The 27,882-nt window shown below is 38.6% G+C and overlaps 1 protein-coding gene and 1 non-coding gene across 11 annotated transcripts in view; both read left to right on the top strand.

Moving 5' to 3' along the window:
* Positions 1 to 27,882, top strand: part of LMLN (leishmanolysin like peptidase) — a 77,697-nt gene that overhangs the window by 34,390 nt on the left and 15,425 nt on the right. For 8 of the 10 annotated variants that reach the window (XM_054682522.2, XM_054682523.2, XM_063806542.1 and 5 more), the window contains 6 exons: positions 2,129 to 2,236; positions 5,188 to 5,264; positions 8,931 to 9,041; positions 21,955 to 22,087; positions 24,145 to 24,304; positions 27,362 to 27,492. In XM_054682522.2, coding sequence (XP_054538497.1) covers positions 2,129 to 2,236; positions 5,188 to 5,264; positions 8,931 to 9,041; positions 21,955 to 22,087; positions 24,145 to 24,304; positions 27,362 to 27,492 — 720 coding nt within the window. The remainder of the gene's footprint in view (positions 1 to 2,128; positions 2,237 to 5,187; positions 5,265 to 8,930; positions 9,042 to 21,954; positions 22,088 to 24,144; positions 24,305 to 27,361; positions 27,493 to 27,882) is intronic. The other 2 variants (XM_054682524.2, XM_054682528.2) reach the window with 1 other exon arrangement.
* LOC112208731 (U6 spliceosomal RNA) lies at positions 540 to 648 on the top strand. Its single transcript, XR_002943308.1, has one exon. It is a non-coding gene; the product is annotated as a U6 spliceosomal RNA (small nuclear RNA).

Consider the following 27,882-nt stretch of genomic DNA (forward strand, 5'->3'; position numbering starts at 1 on the left):
CCATATGCAGAAGAATGAAATTTGACCTTTATCTCACACCATATATACAAAAACCAACTCCAAACATATTAAATAAACTTAAGACCAGAAACTGTAAAACTACTAGAAGAAAACATAAGGGGACAACTACATGACATTGGTTTGGGCAATGAGTTTTTGGATTGGACCCTCAAAGTGCAGGCAACAAAAATAAAAACGGACAAATGGGATTACATCAGACGCAGAAGCCTCTGCACAGCAAAGGAAACAAAAGTGTGAAGAGACAGCCTAGAAACTGAGAGAAAATATTTGCAAGCCATACATCAGAAAAGGCGTTAATATCCAAAATATGCAAGAAATGCAAACAGCTGTGTACAAACAGCCCATTTAAAAAAATGGGCCAAGGACCTGAATAGACATTTCTCAAAAGAAGACATGCAAATTGTGAACAGGTACGTGAAAAAATGCTCAACATTACTAATCCTTAGGGAAATGAAAATTAAAAGCACAATGAGATGTCATTTTATGTCTATCAGATGACTGTTAGCAAAAAGACAAAAGAGCTCTCGCTTTGGCAGCACAAAGACTAAAATTGGAATGATACAGAGAAGATTAGCATGGCCCCAGTGCAGGGATGACATGCAAATTCATGAAGCATTCCATATTTTAAAAAGAAAAGAAAAGAAACAAAAGATAAGAAGTGTTGGTGAGGATGTGGAGATAGTATAAATTAGTACAGCCATTATGGAAAACTGGAAGTTCTTCAAAAAACTAAAAATAGAATTACCATATGCTCCAACAATCCTTGTTCCATGTTTACACAACAGATTTGAAATCAGTTTGTCAAAGAGATGTTTGCACTCCTGTGTTCACTGCAGCGCTATTTACAACAGCCACATTCCAGAATCGGCCTAAGTGTCCATCAGCAGATGAGTGGGTAAAGAAAGTGTGTTATACACAATTGACCCTTGAACAACATAGGTTGGAACTGCTCAGGTCCACTTATTTGTGGACTCTCTGTCACCTCTGCCACCCCTTAGCAAGACCACCCCCTCCTCTTCCTCCTCCTCAATGTGAAGACAAGGATGAAGACCTTTATGAGGACCCACTTCCACTTGATGAATAGTGAATATCGTTTCTCTTACTGATGATATTTTTATAACATTTTATTTTCTCTAGCTTCATTGTAAGAATACATCACATAATACATACAATATACAATATATGTGAGAATTGACTGTGCAGTTACTGGTAAGGCTTCTAGTCCATGGTAGGCTATTAATAGTTAAGTTATGGGGAAATCAACAGTTATACACAGATATTGGACTGCACAGGAAGTTGACACCACTAACACAATGGAATACTATTCAGCCTTAAAAAGGCGGGAAATTTTGTCATTTGTAAGAACATGGGTGAAACTGGAGAACTGATGCTAAAAAAGGAACAGAAAGACAAATACCTAATGTTTTCACATTTCACGTGACATCTAAAACTATTGAACCCCGAAGCAGAGGGTAGTGGTTATAGAGGCTGGGGTGGGGGGAGATGGTAAGGTGATGGCCAAAGGGTACAAAATCACAGATGGGAGTAACACTTTTTTTTTCTTTTTTTTTGAGATCTGTTGCACAGTGTGGTGAATATGGTCAATAGTAGTGTATTGCACAGATTTAAATTACTGAGAGTAAATTTAAAATATTCTCACAAAAAAAAGTATTTGAAATGATGGCTATATTAGCTCCATATAATTATTTCACATTGTATTCATAAATCATAACATCACTCTGTACTCCATAAATATATATGGTTATAACTTGTCAATTTAAAATAAAATAAAAAATTTTAAATTGTTATTGACATGAGTTACAACTGTCAATCATCCTAGTCTATAACATTTTTTAGCTATATGTTACAAAAGTGAAAATCTTCAGAGAGAAGATACTAAGAGAAGTAGTAATTTCCTAGCAAAGAAGAGTGTGACTGCATTAAAATATTTAGTTATATTAAAAACCATATTTTAAAAAGAAATTCTCCTTTCTCAACGAAGTAATTCTTTAATGTTAACTTATTCTATTCATGTGATGAAAAGTTTGCCATTATCTTATGGTACTTTTGTACCATATTTGTTTCTGATTTTTTCTCTGGTTCTTAGGAGGAAGCACGAAAACATTTTGATTGTCCAGTTCTAGAGGGAATGGAACTTGAAAATCAAGGTGGTATGGGCACTGAGCTCAACCATTGGGAAAAAAGGTTATTAGAGGTCAGTTTGTTTTTAAATTTTCCTAGACTTTATTTAATGAAAATATTTCATAATTATGGTAAAAGTTATTCAAGCAGGTTATAAACTGAAAAATGTTTACGTCCCTTTACCCCTTCAGCTCTCCAGATGCACTTTCCAGATACAATCACTCCTTACTTTTTTTGTATATACTTTCATAAATGTTACATATGTATGTGTGTGCAAACACATGCTGAATTGTCTATTTTTTCATGGGTTCACATATTTATGCAACTTTTTTCACTTTTTACAAGGCACTATAGGTGCTTCTGCTATAATGCAATGTATGCTTTCCTGAAAAACCTTTTTCTTCAAAATTGGACACTAGAAATAACAAGACTTGTGGGAAAAACAGGTAAACAGATCACTAACAGAAACAAATAAGTCATATAGAACTATGAGCTCCATTTTAAAAAGACATCAGATTTTCAATAAATGAAGTCCTGTATCTACTCTAGTATTTCTTTAATTAAAATTTTTATATTTTTTAGAGACAGGGCCTCACTGTGTCATCCAGGCTGGAGTGCTGCAGCTATTCACATGCATGATCATAGCACACTACAGCCTCGAACTCTTTTGGGCTCAAGCAGTCCTCCTGCCTCAGCCTCCCAAGTAGCTGGGATCACAGGCAAACACCACTGCACCCAGCTTACTCTAGTCTGTGTGTTCATTTGTTCGTTCTTTTCTTTTGTTTTCTTTTTTCTTTTCTTTTCTTTTGTTTCTTTCCTTCTTTCTTTCTTTCTTTCTCTCTTTCTTTCCTTTTCTTTTTCCTTTTCCTTTCCTTTTACTTTTCTTTTTCTTTTTCCTTTTCTTCTAACTTTCTTTTCTTTCTTTCTGTCTCACTCCACTTGGTCAGGCTAGAGTACAGTGGCATGATTTCAGTTCACTGCAGCCTCAATCTCCTGGGCTCAAATGCTTCTCTCACGTCAGCCTACTGAGTAGCTAGGAATACAGGCAGGTGCCACCACACCCAGCTAATTTTCTTTTTGTTCTTTCAGTAGAGATGGGTTTCACCATGTTGCCCAGGCTGACCTCAAACTCATGGACTCAAGCAATTCACCCGCCTCAGCCTCCCAAAGTGTGGGGTTACGGGCATGCATTCCGCACCTGGCTACTCTAGCATTTCTTTACCTTCAACATCAGCAGTAATAATAACCCATGGTAGCTGGATGAGGGATTGTAAATCTGAGTACTGAGGACAGGGGTAAAATGTACATAGACTTGTGAGAACCACACAGTAAACACTTGCACACAGAGCTGCTGGCTACACCGAGCAGCACATTATACACAGTACAGCATTTTTGTGTTGCTGTGTTTGGCTGTCTTAGTATACTTGGTGTTTAGGCCTCATCACAAAATACTCACATGCAGGGAAAAATCAATGAACCAACATGATTCCTTGTTATACTGATGCCATTCCCTTATTTACGAATTTCACATGAGTTCATTCACATCGCAGAAACACATGCTTTCACAGAATAAACTGTATACTTGGATCTACTCATTTTTTCTATATGAATGTAGCATAACAGTTCTGTGTTAATGAACACAGTTCATGGTTTAAATTTTGTGTTTTAGAAAATGTAATGAGCAACTTATTTATATCTGTGATACCCAGGATGGGGTTTCAGGTGGTGTTTTTAGATTCAACTAAGCAGTCAAACTCACAGGACCTAATCAAGCCATGTTGAGAAAAGATTCCCTTCGAGAAGGATATTAGAAGGAATACACAGCGTGCCAGCGCAGTAGAGCCAGGCATTCCTCTTGGGCTCCACATAGCAGTGGAAGGGCTGTCATCTGTGCCTCTCTCCCTCCCCTCAAGTACCAGAGCACAAGACCACAATAGACAGATAGGAGGACCAGCCTGGCTTAGAAAGATGATGTCCCAAATAGGAACCAGTATCTTTTTATTTTTAGAGATCTGCTTAAATAGATAGTTGCAGCTTATATACATCATGCCTAAAGTTAATACAATTCTGGAAAGAATGAAATTAGTGCTTGTGATTACTGTTCTTGTCTAGGTGACCACAGAGTAACAATGATGGAAACTTATGGAAGGGACGTACATTTATTCCTCCCATGGGAAGTGTGGTTTTTTTTTTCCTTAAGAAATTTTCTTAAGTGACTCCCTTTAGAAAGCTGTAGATTGGCCAGAAATGAAAATGTTTGTGCTTTTCAGCAGAAGCGCTGAGAGTAGTAATTTCATTAACTTCTCTCAAATCAACTTTGTGCCCTTGAACTATTTTTTTTTTAAAGCATGGTATCACAGTACTTGAGATGGCCACCTGGTGTTCAATGGAAAGATTTAAAGAACACTCAGAACTGTCCAAAGATGAAATAAGCTCTGTAAGAGGCAGTGAAGTCCTCATCATTAGGTGACCTCCTGATAGGAATTGTATGATGTGAATTAAAATATTGGGTAGATGGTAGAGCATGATGATATTTTAGACCTTTCAAGGAAGTCCTTTTACCCCATGATTCTGTCCCACTTGTTTTGCATGTTACACATGTTTCTGTGATCACAGAGTTGAAGGTGATGAAAACATTTTCAGTGTAATTCAGACAGCTGTTCTCCCTGACCCCAAATTATCTGTGCATTTGCCTCAATCACCCACTTTGCTTTACCTGGAGAGTATAATATTTCTGTAGTATTTCTGTTTCTGTTATCTTCATTCATCACAGAGTTCTAAATGCCAGCTGCCTGCCATTCCAAGGGAATTGAACACAATGGAAGCACTTAGGGCAGAAAATAGATTTCACTTCAAGGTTCAGTCTAGTCATCTTAAAGGTTTATGTATTTCACCACTTTTAAGTGAATGTCTTGTCAGCCTCTCACAATTGAAACATTTTAAATATGTATATCAGAGGAATTGCAGAAAATATTAGGAGTTGCAGAGAATCTAGTCTAATTAAACTCTGTTGGTGATTTTCAGAATGAAGCGATGACTGGTTCTCACACTCAGAATCGAGTACTCTCTCGAATCACTCTGGCATTAATGGAGGACACCGGGTAAGACAGCTGTGACAAGAGGATATGAATTGTTTATGAAAATGAAATTAATACTGAGCTTATAGCTTAAGAAAATGCTGACATTTTATGCTGAAGCAAAATATACTTATTAATTATTTGAATCTTGTACAGTTAGCTGTCCGTTATTCATACCAACTCCATTCATTCATTCAATAAATACTTTTGTTGTTGGTTTTAAAATAGGGTCTCACTCCTGTTGCGCAGGCTGGAGTGCAGTGGCAATCTGGACTCACTAATCCTGGACTTCCCGGGCTCAAGCAATCCTCTCACCTCAGCTTCCTGAGTGGCTGGGACTACAGGCACATGCCACCATGCCTGGCTAACTTTTTGTATTTTTAATAGAGTCGGGGTTTTGTCATGTTGCTCAGGTTCACAAACTTCTGGGCTCAAATGATCCACCCACCTTGGCCTCCCAAAGTGCTGGGATTACAGGCCTGAGCCACCTCACCTGGCCTCAATAAATGTTTGAGGCCCCGAGACATAGTAATAATTAGGACATATCCCTGATATGATTTGTTTTCGAATAAGCAGGGGCTGAGCCCATATGAAGGAAAGAGTAAACAATTTTTAAATTATAAAGGAAAGACTAAACAATTTTTAAATTATGAAGGAAAGACTAAACAATTTTTAAATGACTGGTTTTTTATAAAACAGTGGAACTTTCAGGTAAAGCCATGAAATACTGTTTTGTTTATTTTTTTAAGTAGAGACAAGGTCTCACTCTATTGCCCAGGCTGGTCCCAAACTCCTGGGCCCAAGCAAGCCTCCTGCCTTGGCCTCCCAAAGTGCTGGGATTACAGGCATGAGCCACCACGCCTGGCAGAAATACTGCTTTTAAATGAAATCTTTTATACAACCCCTACATATAAAAAAAATGAAAGCTGCTTTAGTAGAAGCATTGTTGCCTCTTACTCTTTCTGAGACAGTCTGAGAGAAAATTAGAAAATTGAATCAAATTTGAAAATTAATGGTAGAGGTGCTATTAAAACCATGAAAATTGTTGACACTACCTTCACTGTTGAGAGGTGAAAGAGGCAAAAGCATTTAAACATATAGAGGTTATTCTTTCTTTTTTTGAGACGGAGTGTTGCTCTGTCACCCAGGCTGGAGTGCAGTGGTGTGATCTTGGCTCACTGCAACCTCCACCTCTCAGGGTCAAGCGACTCACCTGCCTCAGCCTCCTGAGTAGCTGGGACTACAGGCGTGCATCACCACACCCGGCTAATTTTTGTATTTTTAGTATAGATGGGGTTTCGCTATGTTGGCCAGGCTGGTCTGGAACTCCTGACCTCAGGTGATCTGCCCACCTCGGCCTCCCAAAGTGCTGGGATTACAGGCGTGAGCCACCGTGCCCAGCATATCTCATCGAGTTTTATGAGACTTAAATGAGTAAATATCTGTAAAGCTCTTAGTACAGCGCTTGGCACACTGTGAGTGCCAACTAAGTGTGAGCATCATATAAAAACCTGAGCTAAGGCTTCATGAAACAGTACTTACCCTGACCACCTACAGTGCAGTCCTTTATTGTACTGAGTTTTTATTTTTATTATTTTTTTTATTTTTAGTTTTTAGTTTTTAAAGAGAGAGAAAGAAATGTTAATCAAGATCCGCTACGTTGGTTTGACAACTCACTAATACTCAGAAACTCTCTGTTTCTAATGCCCCCTCTACTCCCTCACTAGTGCTCATCCTTCTGAGTTGAGCTAAAGTTGCTTCCTCAGAAAAACCTTCCCAAATTCTTCAGACTAATGTAGGTTTTTCTGTTACTGTGTTCCTGTTAGCATCATATACTTCTCCTTTGGAATATTCATCACACTTCAAATGTTTTGTTTTAGTATCTGTCTTCCCTACTAGATTATGATCTTCATGAGAGCAGGTTCTGTTTATTGATTCACTACTGTAGCCTTCATTTAACAAAGTGCCTACCATGTGACAAATGCTTAGGAACTGTTGACTGCTAATACAGAAAGAGCTGCAAAGAAACGGTTATCAGGAAGGTCTCATGATGTGTAGCTGGAGTGCCCACCTGGGGATGGAATAACAGCGCTGATAAGATATTCTGCGCTCATCGACATGTACCTTCACAAAGGAGTCTACTTACTCCACATTTTATTCATAGGGCTAAGAGCTTCTGAACCTGAGCACTGCTACAATAATTGCTAGTGCACAACATTAGGGGCACCTGTCACTATCTGGACAGTTTGACCTTGCTGCGATACCAAGTTAGCTAGTAACGTAACTCACATTGTAGTTGCAGAAGTTGCAGGCATTTTGGCATTGGAGCACCGCGACTCCTTCAGTTTCTGTCTGAGTGAGAGTTTTGTTCGTTGACAGGAGAGAAGTTTTGGAAGATGCTACATTACACATTTGTTTGATTTTGTAGTAAGGTGGTACAAGTGGAGGGGATAATTCTTATCTCCCCAACTTTCAAGCCTATTTTTTTCAATATTATTATTTTTTATTATAGAGATGGGGTTTCGCCACGTTGCCCAGGCTGGTCTCAAACTCCTGAGCTAAAGTGATCCACCCACCTTGGCCTCACTAAGTACTGAGATTTCAGGCGTGAGCCACTGCGCCCAGCCCTCAGCCTATGTTTTTATTTACTGTTTTGATAATGCTAAAGGAACAAAATATAATACACACAGGTAAGAGACTATTTTGTATAATTTTATAACTTTTGCAAGCAAATCTTGTCTCTAAAAATAAATAAAAACTAAAACAAATTGATTGCTTTCAATTAAATTTGTCTGGAAACTCAATCAGTGCTTTCTTTTTTCTCTTACTAGAACTTTTTTTTTTTGAGACAAGGTCTCACTCTATTTCCCAGGCTGGAGTGCAGTGGCATGATCCTGGGCTGAGGTGATCCTGCCACCTCAGCCTCTCAGGTAACTGAGACTATAAGTACACACCACTGCACACCTGGCTAACTTTTTGTATTTTTAGTAGAGACAGAGTCTCACCATGTTGGCCAGGCTGGTCTCGAACTCCCAACCTCAAATGGTCAACCGCCTCAGCCTCCCAGAGTGCTGGGGTTACAAGTGTGAGTCACTGCGCCCAGCTAGGACATTTAAAAAGTATTGGACATAGGCTGGGCACAGTGGCTCATACCTGCAATCCCAGCACTTTGGCAGGCCAAGGCGGGTGGATCACCTGAGATCAGGAGTTTGAGACCAGTGTGGCAAACATAGTGAAACCCCGTCTCTACTAAAAATGCAAAAATTAGTCAGACATGGTGGTGCATGCCTGTAGTCCCAGCTAGTTGGGAGGCTGAGGAAGGAGAATCACTTGAACCCATGCGGCAGAGCTTGCAGTGAGCTGGGATCGTGCCACTGCACTCCAGCCTGGGTGACAGAGCAAGACCCTGTCTCAAAATAAAATAAAGTGAAAATTACAATAGAAATTTTATACTTATGTCAAAGTATAAAAGTATTTAATACCTCCATCATAAGCCTGGTTATGGAATCCCTGTGTAGCAGTCCCTGTGCGGCAAGAACGTTGTGAATGATCACTTACAGTGATGGCCTCTGGCCTCCAAAATCTTTCTTAAGGTCCTAATGTGCTCATTGTTGAGATTCTCAATTGTTATGCTAGAGTTGTTTTTAAAAGGACAGCAGTAAAAATTGCTTTGTTTGAATTATTCCACAGCTGGTATAAAGCAAATTACAGCATGGCTGAGAAGTTAGACTGGGGCCGAGGAATGGGCTGTGACTTTGTCAGGAAGAGCTGTAAATTCTGGATTGATCAGCAGAGACAAAAGTAAGAATGCATTTCCTCACAGTGTCATTGATTACACAGTTCCTTTCTGACTTTATTCTTTATCCTAAGCCTAAAATGCTATTTTCAAAATGTAGTCTGAGCAGTTCAATTTTAAAATATATAGAAAACCATCTATAGTTGGTTGGTAATAATATAGTGAGAAGTAGCTGTAAGTAGTTTTTAATCATATACTAAAGGAATCCACAGTGAAGGGCCCACAGCCATGAACATTTCTATTCAGCTTATTAGAACTCATAAATATATATATTTTACAAACCTTTTGTTTCCTCTGTCATTTGTGGTGTTTTCTTCAGAGAATGCACCTGTAAACATAGATGCAAATATTGATTCAGTATCAAAAAAAAGGCACTTTTGAATAGGGGTTTCCAAATCCAGATGCATATTATAATCACCTAGCAAGCTTTTAAAAAATACAGAGTAAGTTTGCCATCTATCTATATATCATCTATACAGATACATATCATACAGAGTAAATTTGACATCTATCTATATATCATCTATACAGATATATATCATACAGAGTAAGTTTGACATCTATATATCATCTATACAGATACATATCATACATAGTAAGTTTGACATCTATCTATATATCATCTATACAGATACATATCATGCAGAGTAAGTTTGACATCTATACAGATACATATCATACAGAGTAAGTTTGACATAGATATATATAGATGATATATATCTATATATCATCTATACAGATATATATCATACAGAGTAAGTTTGACATCTATATATCATCTATACAGATATATATCATACATAGTAAGTTTGCCATCTATCTATATATCATCTATACAGATATATATCATACAGAGTAAGTTTGCCATCTATATATCATCTATACAGATATATATCATACATAGTAAGTTTGCCATCTATCTATATATCATCTATACAGATATATATCATACATAGTAAGTTTGCCATCTATCTATATATCATCTATACAGATATATATCATACATAGTAAGTTTGACATCTATACAGATACATATCATACAGAGTAAGTTTGACATAGATATATATAGACGATATCTATCTATATATCATCTATACAGATACATATCATACAGAGTAAATTTGACATCTATCTATATATCATCTATAAAGATATATATCATACAGAGTAAGTTTGACATCTATATATCATCTATACAGATACATATCCTACAGAGTAAATTTGACATCTATCTATATATCATCTATACAGATACATATCATACAGAGTAAGTTTGACATCTATACAGATACATATCATACAGAGTAAGTTTGACATAGATATATATAGATGATATATATCTATATATCATCTATACAGATATATATCATACAGAGTAAGTTTGCCATCTGTCTATATATCATCTATACAGATATATATCATACATAGTAAGTTTGCCATCTATCTATATATCATCTATACAGATATATATCATACATAGTAAGTTTGACATCTATCTATATATCATCTATATAGATACATATCATACATAGTAAGTTTGACATCTATCTATATATCATCTATACAGATATATATCATACATGTATATATACAGTTGTTCTTTAACCATGGAGGATTGCTTCCAGGACCCCCCTAGATAACAAAATCCATAGATGCTTATGTAAAAGTTTCTTATATAAAATGGAATAGTATTTGCATATAACCTATGTATATCCTCCTGTATACTTTAAATTACTTCTGGGTTATTTATAATGCATAATACATTATAAATGCTATGGAAATAGTTGTTATACTATATTGTTTAGGGAAAAATGACAAAGAAGAAAAGTGCCCATGTTCAGTACAGATGCAACCATCATTTTTTCCCTGAATTTTTCTTTTCTTTTTCTTTTTCTTTTTTTTTTTTTTTTGAGACAGAGTCTCACTCTGTTGCCCAGGCTGGAGTGCAGTGGCGCAGTCTCAGCTCACTGCAACCTCTACCTACTAGGTTCAAGCGATTCTCATGCCTCAGCCTCCTGAATAGCTGTGATTATAGGCGTGCGCCACCACTCCCGGCTAATTTTGTAATTTTAATAGAGATGGGATTTTTCCTTGTTGGCCAGGCTGGTCCACACCTGTAATCCCAGCACTTTGGGAGGCCGAGGCGGGTGGGTCACTTGAGGTCAGGAGTTCAAGACCAGCCTGGCCAACATAGTGAAACCCCATCTCTACTAAAAATATAAAAATTAGCCAGGCGTGGTGGTGGGCACCTGTAACCCTAGCTACTCAGGAGGCTGAGGCAAGGAAACAGCTTGAATCCAGGAGGCAGGGGTTGCAGTGAGCCAAGATCGCGCCACTGTATTCCAGCCTGGGTGACAGAGTGAGGCTGTGTCTCAAAAAAGAGAAAGCAACAACAACAACAAAAATGTTACATGAATGAATTCATATTGTATGTGAACTTTTGAGTGTGGCTTTTTTTACTCAGCATAATTCTCTGGAAATTCATCCAGGTTGTTGTATGTATCAATAATTTCACTTTTCATGGCTGGTTAATATTCCGCAGTATGATACACCACAGTTTGTTTAAACATTCACACTTTGAAGGACATCTGGATTGTTTCCAGTTTTGGGCTATTATGAATGAAGTTGCTGTGAACATTTATGTACAGGTTTGTGTGTGAACATATATCTTTATTTCTCCAGAAAAAGTGCCAGGAATGCAGTTACTGGCTCATTAAGTAATTACAGGTTTAGTTTTGTAAGAAAATGCCAAACTTTTTAATTCCTGACAGTGACGTGTAAGTGATATAGTTTCTCCACATCTTTGCCAGCATTTGGCGTTGTCACAATTTTTTGTTTAATCGATTCTGATAGGAGCGTAGTGATATTTTATTTTGGTTTTAATTTGTGTTTCCCTAACGGCTAATGATGTTGAACCTCTTTTCATGTGCTTACTCACTGATAATATATCCTCTTTGGCAAATTGTCTCTTTGTCTTTTTTTTTTTTCTGAGATGGAGTTTTGCTTCGTCACCCAGGCTGGAGTGCAGTGGCGCAATCTTGGCTCACTGTAACCTCTGCCTCCCAGGTTCAAGCAATTCTTTTGCCTCAGCCTCCAGAGTAGCTGGGACTACAGGCACGTACCACTATGTCTGGCTAATTTTTGAATTTTTAGTAGAGATGGGGTTTTACCATGTTGGCCAGGCTGGTCTCGAACTCCTGACCTCGTGATCCACCTGCCTCAGCCTCCCAAAGTCCTGGGATTATAGGCGTGAGCCACTCTAAAGCCAATTTTTTAATTGGATTGTTTTTTACTGTTGAGTTTTGAGAGTTCTTCATGTATTTTGGGTATTTTGGGTAGTAGTCCTTTGTCAGATATGTGGTTTGCAAATATTTTCTCCCAGTTCATAGCTTGTCTTTTTGTCTTTTTAACAGGGGCTTTTGTAGGGCAAATGTTTTTAGTTTTGACGGAGTCCAGAATATCAGTTTGTCCTCTTACTGTGTCTTTGATGTCAAGTCTAAGAAGTGTTTGCCAAGCTCTAGATCTTGAAAGTTTTCTTATGTTTTTTTCAAAAGTTTTGTAGTTTACACTTTACATTTAAGTCCATGATTCATTTGAGTTAAGTTTTGTATAAGGTGGGAGACTTAGATCAAGGTTTGTTTCTTTGTGTACAGATAGGCAATGGCTTTAGCACCATTTGTTGAAAAGGCTATCTTTCCTTCATGGAATTGCTTTTGTGCCTTTGGCAGAAACCATCAGTTGGGTGTATTTGTGGTGATCTGTTTCTATCTGTTTCTGTGTTTTCCGTTCTGTTCTAGTGATCCATGTGTCCATGCCTTCACCAATAACACACAGTCCTTAATTACTGTAATTATTTAATAAGTCTTGAAATTGGGTAGACTGATTCTTTCCACTATTTTAAAATTGTTCTGGCTGTTTTGGTTCCTTTGCATTTCCATCTACGTTTTACAATTATCTCGTCTGTATCTGCCAAAAGACTTGCAGGGATTTTGTTAGGAGCTGCATTAACCCTGTGTGTCAGTTTGAGGAGAATTGACATTTTTACTGTGTTGAGTTTTCCAATCCATAAACATGGGAGAAAACATTCAGTCTTTCATTATTAAATATAATGTTAGCTGCAGATTTTTTATACATGTTCTTTATCAAGTTGAGAAAGTAGCTGTCTATTCCTGTGTTTCTGAGAGCTTTAATCATGAATGGATATTGCCTTCTGTCAAATGCTCTTTCTACTTTAGTTGCTATGCATAATCAAGTGATTTTTTTTGCCTGTTAACATGGTGGACTTCATTGGTTGATTTTCAAATATTAAATCACCCTTGCATTCCTGGAGTAAACCCCACTTGGTGATGGCTTATAATTATTTCTGTATGTTGCTGAATTCTATGTACTATTATTTTGTTGTGGATTTTTGTTTCTATATTTGTGACAAATATAGATCTGGAGTTTTCTCTTTTTTCCCCAATTATTTTACCTTTAATTAATCAGTATGGCTCTCAGAACAATTATATTATGTCAGTTAAACTTGATCTTTTTCAAATCTGACACATTTTGAAAAACAGGTATATCCTTCCAGTAAGAGAGATTTAAAAAATAATAGTAAGAAGAAAATTTATGAAATACATAATAATAATTACTAAATGAGCAAATAATGGGCTCTCCTGTCATACTTAATATTGACTTGATTTAAATTATTATTTATGGCCAGACATGGTGGCTTACACTTGTAATCCTAGCACTTTGGGAGGCTGAGGCAGGCTGATTGCTTGAGCCCAGGAGTTCAAGACTAGCCTGGACAACATGACGAAAGCCCATCTCTACAACAAAATACAAAAATGAGGTGGGCATGGTGGCACATGCCTGTAGTCCCCAGCTACTCAGAAGGCTGAAGCAGGAGGATCACTTGAGCCCAGAAGCTCAAGGCTGCAGTGAGCTATGACTGCACCACTGCACTCCATCCTGGGCATGTCTACATAAATAAATGATTTATCTAATACTCTGAAGAATAAATCCCAGTATATGATGAGGTGTTTATCATGCTTTATTTTTATTTTGATTCAGTTCAAAATATTTTTCTCTTTTACTTCAAAACTCTTGTGTCACTTCGAGTTCAAAATATTTTTAACTTTCTCTTGAGATTTCTTCTTTGACCACTGTATAATTTAGAAGTGCTTTGTTTAATTTCCAGCTATTTTGAGATGTTCCAGCTATCTTTCTGTTACTGATTTCTAGTTTAATTCCATTGTTGCAAGAGAGCAGAACATGGTATGATTTCTCTTTTACATTTGTTAAGGTGTGTTTCATGGCCCAGAATGTGGTCTGTCTTGGTGAATGCACCGTGTAAGCTTGAAAAAAATCTGTTGTCTGCTGTTTTTGGTTGAAGTAGTCTGTAGAGTCTGCTATATCCAGTTTGTTAATGGTGCTGTTGAACTCAACTATGTCCTTACTGATTTTCTGCCTGCTGCATCTGTCCATTTCTGAGAAATGGATATTCAAATCTGCAGTGATAATAATGGATTCATCTATTTCATCTTGCAGTTCTATCCATTTTGACTTACATATTTTGACACTTTATAGTTAGGTGCACACATGTTTAGGATTGTTATATTTTCATAGAGTACTGATTCCTTTATCATTTTGTAATTCCTCTCTTTATCTCTGATCATTTCCTTTGAAAAGAAAAAAGTTCTTTTTTGTACCATCTTTGTCTAGTTTCTGTATCAGAGTAATACTAGCTTTATAAAATGAACTAGGAAGTTTTTCCTCCTCTTCTATTTTTCTGGAAGAGATTGTACAAAATTGGTGTTAATTCTTCTCTAAGTGTTTGGTAGCATTCTCCAGTGAAACATCTGGGCCTGGAGATTTCTCTTTTGGAAGTCTTAAAATTGTGAATTATTGTGAATTAAACTTCTTTAATAGTTACAGGGCTATTCTTATCATCTGTTTCATAGTGCATGAATTGTGGTAACATGTTTTTTGAGGAATTGGTTCATTTTGTCTAAGTTATCAAGTTTATGTGTATAGGGTTTTTTGTAGTATTCCATTATTATTCTTTTGACATCTGTAGGGTCTGTTTTAATTTGTAATTTTTGTTGGTACATACTAGGTGTATATATTTATGGGGTAAATGAGATATTTTGATATAGGCATACACTGTGAAATAATCTCATCATGGAGGATGGGATATCCATCCTATGGGGTCTGTTGTGATATCTCTTTTCAGTCCTGATATTGGTAATTTTGCATGTTCTCTTTATCTTTTTCTAGAGGTTTGCCAATTTTACTGATCTTAAAGAACCAGCTTTTTGTATTGTTGATGTCTTCTATTGTTTTTTTGTTTTCAAATTCATTGATTTCTGCTCCCTGCTATATCTTTCCCACTGCTTGTTTTTGGTTTATTTATTTAATTATTATGATGATGATTATTTTTTGAGATGGAGTCTCACTCTGTCGCCCAGGCTGGAGTGCAGTGGCACAGTCTTGGCTCACTGCAGCCTCCGCCTCCCGGGTTCAAACAATTCTCCTGCCTCAGCCTCCCAAGTAGCTGGGACTACAGGTGCACACCACCACACCCTGCTAATTTTGTATTTTTTAGTAGGGATTTCACCATGTTGGCCAGGCTGGTCTTGAACTCCTGACCTCAAGTGATCTGCATGCCTTGGCCTCCCAAAGTGCTGGGATGACAGGTGTGAGTCACCACGCCCAGCATTTTTTGTTTTGTTTTATTTTTAAAGACAAGGTCTGTTGCCCAGGCTTGAGTACAATGGGTGCGATCATGAGGCTCACTGCAGCCTTGACCTCCTGGGCTCAAGCAAACCTTTCTCCTCAGCCTTTCGAGTAGCTGGGACTACAGGCACACACCACCACACCCAGCTACATTTTTGTATTTTTGTAGAGACAGGGTTTCACTGTATTGCTCAGGCTAGTCTTGAACTCCTGGGCTCTAGCAATCGGCCCACCTCGGCCTCCCAAAGTGCTGGGATTATAGTCGTGAGCCACTGTGCCTGGCCTATTTTTCTCTTCTTAATCTTGATTTTTGAGATTATTGATTTGAGATATTTCCTGTTTCTAATGTAGCTATTTGTTGCTATAAATTTTCCCCTTAGCATTTCTTTAGCTTTATCTCACAAATTCCAATATGTTATATTTTTATTTTCATTCAGTTCAATGTATTTTTAAAAATTTTTCTTTGAGATTCTTCTTTGACCCATCGATTATTTAGAAGTGTGTTGTTTAGTATACAAATATTTGGAAATTTTTCTGTTATTTTTTGTTGTTGAATTGTATTTGGAGAATATATGCTGTATGATTTGAGTTCTTTTAAATTTGTTCAGGTTTGTTTTATGGCCCAAGATATGGTCTTATCTTGATATCAGTTTTTTATTTTTTTTTATTATTATACTTTAAGTTTTAGGGTACATGTGCACAACGTGCAGGTTTGTTACATATGTATACATGTGCCATGTTGGTGTGCTGCACCCATTAACTTGTCATTTAGCATTAGGTATATCTCCTAATGCTATCCCTCCCCTCTCCCCCAACCCCACAACAGTCCCTGGTATGTGATGTTCCCCTTCCTGTGTCCATGTGTTCTCATTGTTCAATTCCCACCTATGAGTGAGAACATGCGGTGTTTGTTTTTTTGTCCTTGCGATAGTTTGCTGAGAATGATCGTTTCCAGCTTCATCCATGTCCCTACAAAGGACATGAATTCATCATTTTTTATGGCTGCATAGTATTCCATGGTGTATATGTGCCACATTTTCTTAATCCAGTCTATCATTGTTGGACATTTGGGTTGGTTCCAAGTCTTTGCTATTGTGAATAGTGCCGCAATAAACATACGTGTGCATGTGTCTTTATAGCAGCATGATTTATAGTCCTTTGGGTATATACCCAGTAATGGGATGGCTGGGTCAAATGGTATTTCTAGTTCTAGATCCCTGAGGAATCGCCACACTGACTTCCACAATGGTTGAACTAGTTTACAGTCCCACCAACAGTGTAAAAGTGTTCCTATTTCTCCACATCCTCTCCAGCACCTGTTGTTTCCTGACTTTTTAATGATCGCCATTCTAACTGGTATGAGATGGTACACCAAAAGCAATGGCAACAAAAGCCAAAATTGACAAATGGGATCTAATTAAACTAAAGAGCTTCTGCACAGAAAAAGAAACTACCATCAGAGTGAACAGGCAACCTACAGAATGGGAGAAAATTTTTGCAATCTACTCATCTGACAAAGGGCTAATATCCAGAATCTACAATGAACTCAAACAAATTTACAAGAAAAAAAACAAACAACCCCATCAAAAAGTGTTTTTTTATTTTTTAAATTTTTTTGAGACGGAGTTTCACTCTGCCACCCAGGCTGGAGTGCAGTGGTGCAATCTCGGCTCACTGCAGCCTCTGGTGCCGAGTTCAAGCTCTTCTCCTGCCTCAGCCTTCCAGGTAGCTGGGACTACAGGCGCCCACCACCATGCCCGGCTAATTTTTTTCTTTGTAGTAGAGACGGGGTTTCATTCTGTTGACCAGGCTGGTCTTGAACTCCTGACCTCAGCTGATCTGCCCGCCCTGGCTTCCCAATGTGTTGGGATTACAGGCGTGAGCCACCGTGCCCAGCCAATCTTGATATACATTTCATGGGCACTTGAAAAGAATGTACATTCGGACGTTGGGTGAAGTGTTGCATAAATGTCAATTACATCCTGTTGGTTGATGATGTTAAGTTCTTCTATATCCTTGCTGATTTCCTGCCTAGTTGGTCTATCAGTTGTTGAGAGAATTCACCACCATATCAGTCTTTGAGTCCTGAAGTCCCTAACTAGTCTGACTTCTCTGTACCCTTCAGAGCCCCCTAACTAGTCTGACTTCTCTGTACCCTTCAGAGTCCCCTAACTAGTCTGACTTCTCTCCACCCTTCAGAGTCCCCTAACTAGTCTGACTTCTCTCCACCCTTCAGAGCCCCCTAACTAGTCTGACTTCTCTGTACCCTTCAGAGTCCCCTAACTAGTCTGACTTCTCTCCACCCTTCAGAGTCCCCTAACTAGTCTGACTTCTCTCCACCCTTCAGAGTCCCCTAACTAGTCTGACTTCTCTCCACCCTTCAGAGTCCCCTAACTAGTCTGACTTCTCTCCACCCTTCAGAGCCCCCTAACTAGTCTGACTTCTCTGTACCCTTCAGAGTCCCCTAACTAGTCTGACTTCTCTGTACCCTTCAGAGTCCCCTAACTAGTCTGACTTCTCTCCACCCTTCAGAGCCCCCTAACTAGTCTGACTTCTCTGTACCCTTCAGAGCCTCCTAACTAGTCTGACTTCTCTCCACCCTTCAGAGCCCCCTAACTAGTCTGACTTCTCTCCACCCTTCAGAGTCCCCTAACTAGTCTGACTTCCCTCCACCCTTCAGAGTCCCCTAACTAGTCTGACTTCTCTCCACCCTTCAGAGTCTTCTTTTGTTTCTTTAATTTACAGTGTCTGGGTTTTTAGTTGTACTTAGAAGGAGGAATAGAGAAAAGCACATCTAGTCCATCTTCCAGGAATTAGAAGTGGTACTTATATTTCTATTTTTATATTTAAAAAAAAATTCCCCTGGTGGGCCAGGTGTGGTGTGGTGTCTCATACCTGTAATCCCAGCAGTTTGGGAAAAGGGAAGATGGCTTGAGCCCAGGAGTTTGAGACCAGACTGGGCAACATGACCCCATCTCTACAAAGTAAAAAAAATTAGGCTGGCATGGTGGCGTGGCCCTGTAGTCCCAGCTACTTGGGGGCTGTGGTGAGAGGATCCCTTGAGCCCAGGAGGTCACAGCTGTGGTGAGCTGTGAGCATGCCACTGCACTCCAGTGTGGGTGACAGCAAGACCCTGTTGCAAAAACAAAAAAAAAAAGGAAAAGAAAATACTATTCTCATCTTTTCTTACCTAGGTTAGGTCATAAAGCAATTTAAATCACTTGTAGTTTCTACTAAGGAGTCTGACCTCTGAGTTGTAACCCTAATGTGAAGATAATAGGCAGTAGCCGGAAGCACCGGCAACCACTCTGGGTGTCCCCAGCTTGTTACCCCTGCACTACAGCTTGACCTGCCAGTTCTCAAATTTTGCTGCTTATGAAAATCGTCTACAGAACTTGAAAAACTCTCCATACCTCGGTTACTAATTAAGTCATGACTGTGCTGAGAGCCAGGCACTGGCATTGTGTGAGTTTTTTTAAATAAATTCCCAAGTGATTTTATGTGTAATGGAGTTTGGGAACCACTGTTCCGGTGTGTCAAAGGAAGTATGTAACTCACACTGCAGCTGCAAGAGCTTAGGGAGGTTTTTGTTTGTTCACTTTTCTGTTAACAGTTGCAATTCTGTTTATTCCCCTTTTGGTCCCAATTATAACATCACCTAAGACCAGAAACAGAAGGGACTTCTACTTCTTTATTCTTAAAAACTAAAACTGTGGGTCCCCTGAATTCTCTCCTGTCCTTTGATTCTTAAGCCACTGTCAGCAAGGTTTTTTTTGAAGTCCAAATAGTAAATATTTTAGGTTTTGAGGGTTATTACAGTCTCTGTCACAACTACTTACCTCTACTTTTATACAGCAAGAGGCAAAACAAATGGGCATGGCCATGTTCGTGTCAACTTCCCCATCTCTACAGAAAGTAAATGAGCATGGTGGCACATGCTTGTAGTCCCACTTGCTTGGGAGGCTGAGGTGGGAGGATTGCTTGAGCCGAGAAGATCAAGGCTGCAGTGAGCAATGGTTGTGCCACTGCACTCCAGCCTGGGCAACGAAACCCTGTCTCAAAAACAAAAAATCGACAAGGAAAAAAAAAACAGGTTGTGGTCAGGATTTGACCCAAGAGTTGAGTTTGCTGACCCCTGTCACAGTCATTCAAATGTCCCACTTGTGAGGCATTGAAGTTCAGAATCATTTACAGGATAGAAGCCATCTTCTGACATCACAGACCCAGTCCTCCTGTATGTATGTTAGAGATTCCAGCGTGGCTGTTCTCGAGCACTTCTGGGCTTCGTCATTTGTGACTCTTCTCCATTGTTGGGAAACCAGGGTGAGAAGGGATTGGTTGAGTGAGCGTAGGCAGAGCCATACTTCTTTGAATCACTTGAATCTGCACCTACTTAAAATAAGGTTCTTTCTATGTTCGAAGCAACTAAAACTGATAAATCGCCCAACTCCTCTGCCTAGCTCATTTGGTGTTAATATTGGCTCTAGAGCTATACTGTCTAATATGGTACCATTAGCCACATGTAGTTAAACTTATATTTAAATTAAAGTTAAATACCATTTAAAATTTAGTTCCTCAGGGCCGGGCATGGTGGCCCATGACCGTAATCCCAGCACTTTGGGAGGCAGAGGTGGGCAGATCACGAGGTCCAGAGATTGAGACCATCCTGGCCAAGATGATGAAACCTGGTCTCTACTAAAAATACAAAAATTAGCTGGGTGTAGTGGCACACACCTGTAGTCCGAGCTACTTGGGAGGCTGAGGCAGGAGAATTGCTTGAACCCGGGAGGTGGAGCTTGCAGTGAGCCGAGATCGCACTACTGCACTCCAGCCTGGCGACAGAGCAAGACTCTGTCTCAAAATAAATAAATAAATAAGTTCCTCAGTTAACTAGCCACCTTTGAAGTGACATACATGATTAGTGGCTACCATATTGGGCAGCACAGATGTACACCTTTTCCCGCTCTCTTGACAGTGCTTCTCTGGAATTTGTAAGCCATGAATCTTAGACAGCTCTAACTTTGGAATGTTTAAAATCACGAAGTTTTAACTTCTTTTTTCCTCTTTATTCATTTAGCCAAAACTCATTTTATATAATTTAAAGTAAATATAATATGCCTTTTGGTTTTAGACAAAAAACAGAAATGACTTTCATGGTATCAAGAAAGTAACTGATTAAGAACTATTGGAACATGAGCTTCCATATTCATTGGAAGCTTTATCATGGGAAGTTAAAATATTGCCTTATATGAAGATTTTACGAAAATGGTATAAACAGCGGAAATCACATTTATTGAGTAGCCTGCATGTGCCAGGCACTGAGTGCTTTGCGGTTGAAGCTCAGGAAAGTTAAGTAAATTCCACAGAAGTGTGGCTGGTGCTGGTGTTTGAACCCAGACCTGTGTGACGACTTCAAAGCCTTTGCTTTCCTGTTGCGCCGTGCTGCTTCCCATTTGCTGAAGACTGTGGCAAGTATTTTACGTGTTTCATCTTAGGAAGCTGTAACTCCCTAAAGATGTATGCTGAGACACCATGTTCATTTAAATAAGACAAGTCATCAGTTTTCCTTAAAATAAGAAATATTTAATACAGGCTTTTTTTTCCTTAAGAAATATGTGGAAGAAGAGGAAAATTGTCAATAATTCTATTACAATTCGGTAGACCAGTATTAATAGGATTTCTATTATTTAGGAATACTGAGATTTTATCTATGAAGCTGCTATTGTGATATTAATATAATTTTTATATCGTCAACTGTCAGTTTGATGACTGCTAAGAATTACAGGTTTGTTTGAAGGTTATTTTTGCAAGACAGTGCAACAGATTCTGATATCTTTTGATAATTTACATGCCCTTTTTTCAAATTATACTTTCAAGATTACATTTAACGGAACAGAGCAAGTTGGTAACAATTAGGAATATTCACACAATCTTTATTTTGCACAGGAAAATAAGATTGTCTGGTGAAGGTGGTCAATTAAACAAACTGTCAGATTATTGAGCAGAGAAAATTCCACTCTTTGTAGCTGCAGGGCAGAGGGGACATTGCCTCCATCTGTTTCCGAGAATCCCATTTGTTAATTATGAAGGTTTGTATTTTTAGGCCAGGATCTGGAATTCCATTTGTTGGCTGTATAACGGACTTGCAGTATTTTCTTTAAAGTTTGATACCATGGTACTTCTCTTTGTTTGCAGGAGACAGATGCTGAGCCCTTACTGTGACACGCTCAGAAGTAACCCACTGCAGCTAACTTGCAGACAGGACCAGAGAGCAGTTGCCGTGTGTAATTTGCAGAAGTTCCCTAAGCCTTTGCCACAGGAATACCAGGTAGAACGGGGCTGGGGCACAGTTTCAGGAATCAGCTTTTCAAAAGTAGTCTCCATTTTAACTAAAAGAGTAAATTCTCTTAAGATTCTTAATTTATAAGGCCTTGTTTGTTTTCTGTAAGTTAGAAAAAAATGGAATAATGCTTCCATTTCTTTATAACTAATGTCCTAATTGATAGCACTTAGTTAAAATCTGGCAGTGTCTTATAATAATGGCAAGAATAATTTGAATATCTGATCTGTTTTTACCTGTTTATGTTTTCTAATTGTTTCCAAAGCCTTGCTATTTAAATTCCTCTAATTTACACAGAAAAAAAAAATCTTTAAAGAAAATAACTTAAGTACTCCAATCCAGTTAATTAGAAGACTTGGAAACCCTGCTTTGGAAAAGATTTGATTCATGGGATCTGAAAGATTAAGGAAATGGTCCCACATATCTTGTCTGGATCTCTGATTTGACCTTTATGTTTCTTTTTATCTTTTATCTTTTTTCCCGAGACCGAGTCTCACTCTATCGCCCAGGCTGGAGTGCAGTGGTGAGATCTCAGCTCACTGCAGCCTCCCCTTACCAGATTCAAGTGATTCTTGTGCCTCAGCCTCCCGAGTAGCTGGGTTTACAGCTGCAAGCCACCATGCCTGGCTAATTTTCATATTTTTAGTAGAGTTGGGGTTTCGCCATGTTGCCCAAGCTGGTCTTGAACTCCTGGCCTCAAGTGATCCATCTGCCTCGGCCTCCCAAAGCGCTGGGATTACAGGTGTGAGCCAACATGTCTGGCTACTTTTTGTATTTCTAATAGAGACAGGGCTTCACCATGTTGGCCAGGCTGGTCTCAAACTCCTGACCTCATGTGATCTGCCCGCCTCAGCCTCCCAAAGTGTTGGGATTACAGGCGTGAGCCACCATATGCCTGGCCGTGACCTTTAAGTTTCTTGTTGCCAAAGCTATCTTTAAAAAGCCTCAACTTTACCTGCCATTTATAAAGGAACCTTTTGTCAGAAATGATGTCTCGGAAGCTAATTTAAAATAAAGCTGCTGAATTTTAAGCTTCCTACACATATTTATGAGCTCACTGAATGCTTCAGATACCATAAAATAGTAAATATATTCATAGGCATAGTGATATAACTCAATAAGTTGGTGGAAAATGTGACATCTTTAAAAATTTATCTGGTGCATCCAGGGGTGTGAAAACACATACAATTATTTTATTTTTATTTATTTATTTTTGGAGATGGAGTCTTGCTGTGTCACCAGGCTGGAGTGCAGTGGTGCAATCTCGGCTCACTTCAACCTCTGCCTCCCAGGTTCAAACTATTCTCCTGCCGCAGCTTCTCAAGTAGCTGGGACTACAGGTGTGCGCCACCACACCCAGCTAATTTTTGTATTTTTTTTTTTTTTTTTTTTTTTTTAGTAGAGACGGGGTTTCACTATATGTTGGCCAGGCTGGTCTTGAACTCCTGACCTCAGGTGATCCGCCCACCTCAGCCTCCCAAAGTGCTGGGATTACAGGCGTGATCCACCATGCCCAGCCATAAAATTAATTTTAAAAAAAAGGAACAATAAAATTTATCTGGTGCCTTGTACCTTTGGTATTCAAAGTATTTTATAGATATGATCTCGTTTATTTTCTCAGATTTTAATTTTTTCAAGTTTGTCAAAACAACGTATAAACTGCCTCCTAAAAACTCTTGAAAAATTTATTTAAAATGTTGTAACTGTATGCATTAGTTCTGTGTTTTGTCAACTCTTAAAACTTCTTTTTGCTCAGTGTAATTAAAACTACTTCATGCTGTTAAAACATTAGTCTAATTTAACATTATGATATATAACTTAAGACTCATTTACTTACCTTGCTTATTTGTAAAACTATAGCAACCTTTAAGTACTCCTCTGGTGGTTTATTACTGTGTTCTTTATTTGGTGCCATTGATGAAGAAAGGTACATTAGTATCTTGTGTGATGTGGCATTAAAGGGTTGCGAGAAATTGCCTGTGCACTTCCTCAATTTTATACAGAATGTTTCTTACTTTCTTGTCTTCCCAATATTTTTTCTGCAGTACTTTGATGAACTCAGTGGAATACCTGCAGAAGATTTGCCTTATTATGGTGGCTCCGTGGAAATTGCTGACTACTGCCCTTTCAGTCAGGAATTCAGTTGGCATTTAAGTGGTGAATATCAGCGCAGCTCAGATTGTAGAATATTGGAAAATCAACCAGGTTAGTCGGCTAGTGAAATGAAGTATTATATACATATTAAAATTATGTATTAGCAATATAAAATCGTGGTTAAGGGCACAGACCCTAGAGCAGGACTGTCTGAATTTGCTTTATAGTTCAGCTGCTATCCATATGTAAGAAGTGACTTAACTTTTCCCTGCCTGTTTCTTCATCTGTACGATGGAGGCAATACTTAGAGAGTTGTGAGAATTAAATGAATTAATGTAGTAAGTACTTACAATTGTGCCTGACCCATCGAAGGGATTATTCGCGTATGCATGCACACACGCTATATTTTGGTCATACCTTCTAGCTGCACGGCACTTTCCATTTGCAAAGCACTTTCATTCTTCTGAAAACATGATGAGAAACATAAGGAAGATATTACTGTATTTCCCAGATAGGCGGATAGATACTACGTGATATAGTTAATTTGTGTCAGTGCAAGATCCTCCAATGCCATCCTCTTTTTATTAAAATACCTCAGATAAGCTGCTTTTTCCTCTCGTGGGGAATGTGCATTTTATGTAAGATAGAAGCAACATGTCACTCTTCAGATAGCAAAACAATGTTCTTGTCTCATGGCCAGTAAGATATACCACCATATTATTTGTTTCTTCTTAATACATATAAATGAACAAGATATCAAAGGAATAAACAGTATGGCAATTGGGTATTCTGCAATAATAGTTACAGCTCATACTAATTACCTTTGTAAACAGAAATGTTCTCACATCTGATGTAAGAAAGAGCAGTAAGTAGTTTTTCTCTCTGTGTTCATCGGAAGTTTTCACCTAGTCTCCAAACCCCCACCCCATTCCATACTTTATTACAGACTAAGGCATTTACATTCTAAATTTTTGTATTCTTACCTTTTACTCTTAAACTTGGCAGATGTAACTGGATTCCTGCAGTCATTTTTCCCCATCATTCATCTATTTAATAAATGTCCTGGCCAGGCGCAGTGGCTCACGCCTGTAATTGCAGCATTTTGGGAGGCCAAGGCAGGTGAATTGCTTGAGCTCAGAAGTTGGAGGCCAGCTGAGCAACATGGTGAAACCCTGTCTGTATCAAAAATACAAAAAATTAGCCAGGTGTGATGGTGCACACCTGTGGTCCCAGCTATGGAGGAGGACGAGGTCAGAGGATTGCTTGAGCAGCCCAGGAGGCGGAGTTTGCAGTGAGTCGAGATCATGCCACTGCACTCCAGCCTGGGCAACACAGTGAGACCCCACGTCACATAAAAATAATAAATAAATAAATATCCTAACAACTTATAACCACTCAGCGGTTCCGTATTAAAGCAAAAGAAATGCACACATCTGTCAGTTATGGATTTGCCAGAGATGTACTATCACATGTTATTGTTTTAGAGCTGGAGCTGGCAAACGTTTTTTGTTAACGGGGAAAATTATAAATATCTGGGGCTTTGTGGGTCATAAGGTCTCTAGCTTTCTGATTCAGCTCAGCCGTTACCGTCTGAAAGCAGTTACAGACAGTATGTACGTGAATGAATGTGCCAGGATTTGGCCTGAGGGTTGCAGTTTGCTGAATTCTGTTTTATTATTATTATTATTATTATTATTATTATTATTATTATTTTTAGAGACAAGGTCTCACTCCGTCACCCAAGTTGGAGTGCAGTGGCACCATCATAGCTCACTGTAACCTGTAACTCCTGGGCTCAAGTGATTCTCCTGCCTCAGACTCCCCAGAGCCAGGACTACAGGCATGCACCTCCACACCTGACTAATTTTTAAAAATTTTTGTAGAGATGAGGCTTGCTATGTTACCCAGACTGGCCTCCAACTCCTGGCCTCAAGCGGTCCTTCCTCCTTGGCCTCCCAAAGTGTTGAAATTATAGGCTTGAGCCACCACATCCAGCCCTGAACCCCATTTTAGACACTGATCACTATAGTTTTGAAAGACTCTGATACTCAAAGGAAGTAAAGAATTCTGTTTTATTCTAATTTGCATTTTTTAGCTTATATAATTCAGATTTATCAAAACTGACATAAAACACTTCTCTTTATAATATTTTTAAATGGGCTAATTGAACTCTCTACTTCCCCAAAGAAAACTTATTGTAAAGAGTCTAAAGACAGCAAATTACTGCTCGGGTTTAAGAGCTTTGTCCCCTTGTCCATTAGAGGCCTTTCATTCCTCTGCAGGTTTGTGCTTACTGTGAGATTAGATCAGCATCTTACTAGGTTGGTGGAAGAGTAATTGTGGTTTTGCCGTTAAAGTCATGCGAAAACCGCAATTACTTCTGCACCAGCCTAATATTTGTGGACTTCCAGGAGGTGGCACAAGTTGAAGATATAAGAAAGTTTTCAAATGTTGCAACACCCCCCAGAAGTCTGCATTATATAAATCGCTTGGCCTCATCCTGTCATGAGTAACTTGGAGGCGCCTCCTGTTTAGACCATCAGTGAAGATGATTTTATCTTGCTATCTAGTCATCTAATGATTCTTAGTGCTAGTTCTTCTATATATTTAACCTAGAAAACGCTGGGCCCAGTTTTATTCCCTTGTGTCTGATGCAGTAATTTTCTCCCATTAATTCCTTTATTAAGAACCTAGTGTGAGTTTGGAATCCTGTGGATCCTAATTTTTTTTTTTTTTTTTTTTTGAGACGGAGTCTCGCTCTGTCTCCCAGGCTGGAGTGCAGTGGCGCGATCACGGCTCACTGCAAGCTCCACCTCCTGGGTTCACACCATTCTCCTGCCTCAGCCTCCTGAGTAGCTGGGACTACAGGCGCCCGCCACCATGCCCGGCTAATTTTTTTGTATTTTTAGTAGAGACGGGGTTTCACCGTGTTAGCCAGGATGGTCTCCATCTTCTGACCTCGTGATCTGCCCACCTCAGCCTCACAAAGCCCTGGGATTACAGGCGTGAGCCACCGTGCCCAGCCTACCCTAATTTTTTAAATTTAAAATTTCCATGAAACATGTCTGATTTTTAAAGCAACTTTTAATCATAAAAATGGAATGGTTCAGTTTCTTGTTCTTTGAGCCGAAAGTCAATTTTTAAGGAGACTTTTCTTCTTTGCCTCAGAAATTTTTAAGAACTATGGCGCTGAAAAGTATGGACCTCATTCCGTTTGTCTAATTCAGAAATCAGCATTCGTTATGGAGAAGTGTGAGAGGAAGCTGAGTTACCCAGACTGGGGAAGCGGATGCTATCAGGTAAGCTTATGTTTGTTATTACTTGTGCCAAATATTATGTGATTTTATCTCTTTTATGGTTTTATATTTTAAATTATATTTTCATATTTTATGTCATTAATTTACTGATCAATACTGTATCTTGTTTATGTAAATATTAGTTTGGATGCTTATGTTTTATGAAAATATTGTCATTTCTTTAGAAAAAGTGCCTCTTAAAAATATATATGTAATTACTGTAATGTTACTTCTGGGCATATATTCTGAGGAAGTAATGGTAAATAGGTAATTTTGTTCTTGAGCAAATATTACTTTGTAATGGAAAACATGTCAATTTTATTTCAAAAGGTCTGAGGACCTCATGGGTTATAAGAATTAGTAAATCAGGCTGGACGTGGTGGCTCACGCCTG

The sequence above is a fragment of the Pan troglodytes genome, chromosome 2, assembly GCF_028858775.2.
Source record: "Pan troglodytes isolate AG18354 chromosome 2, NHGRI_mPanTro3-v2.0_pri, whole genome shotgun sequence".
In the NCBI taxonomy this organism is placed as follows: Eukaryota; Metazoa; Chordata; class Mammalia; order Primates; family Hominidae; genus Pan; species Pan troglodytes.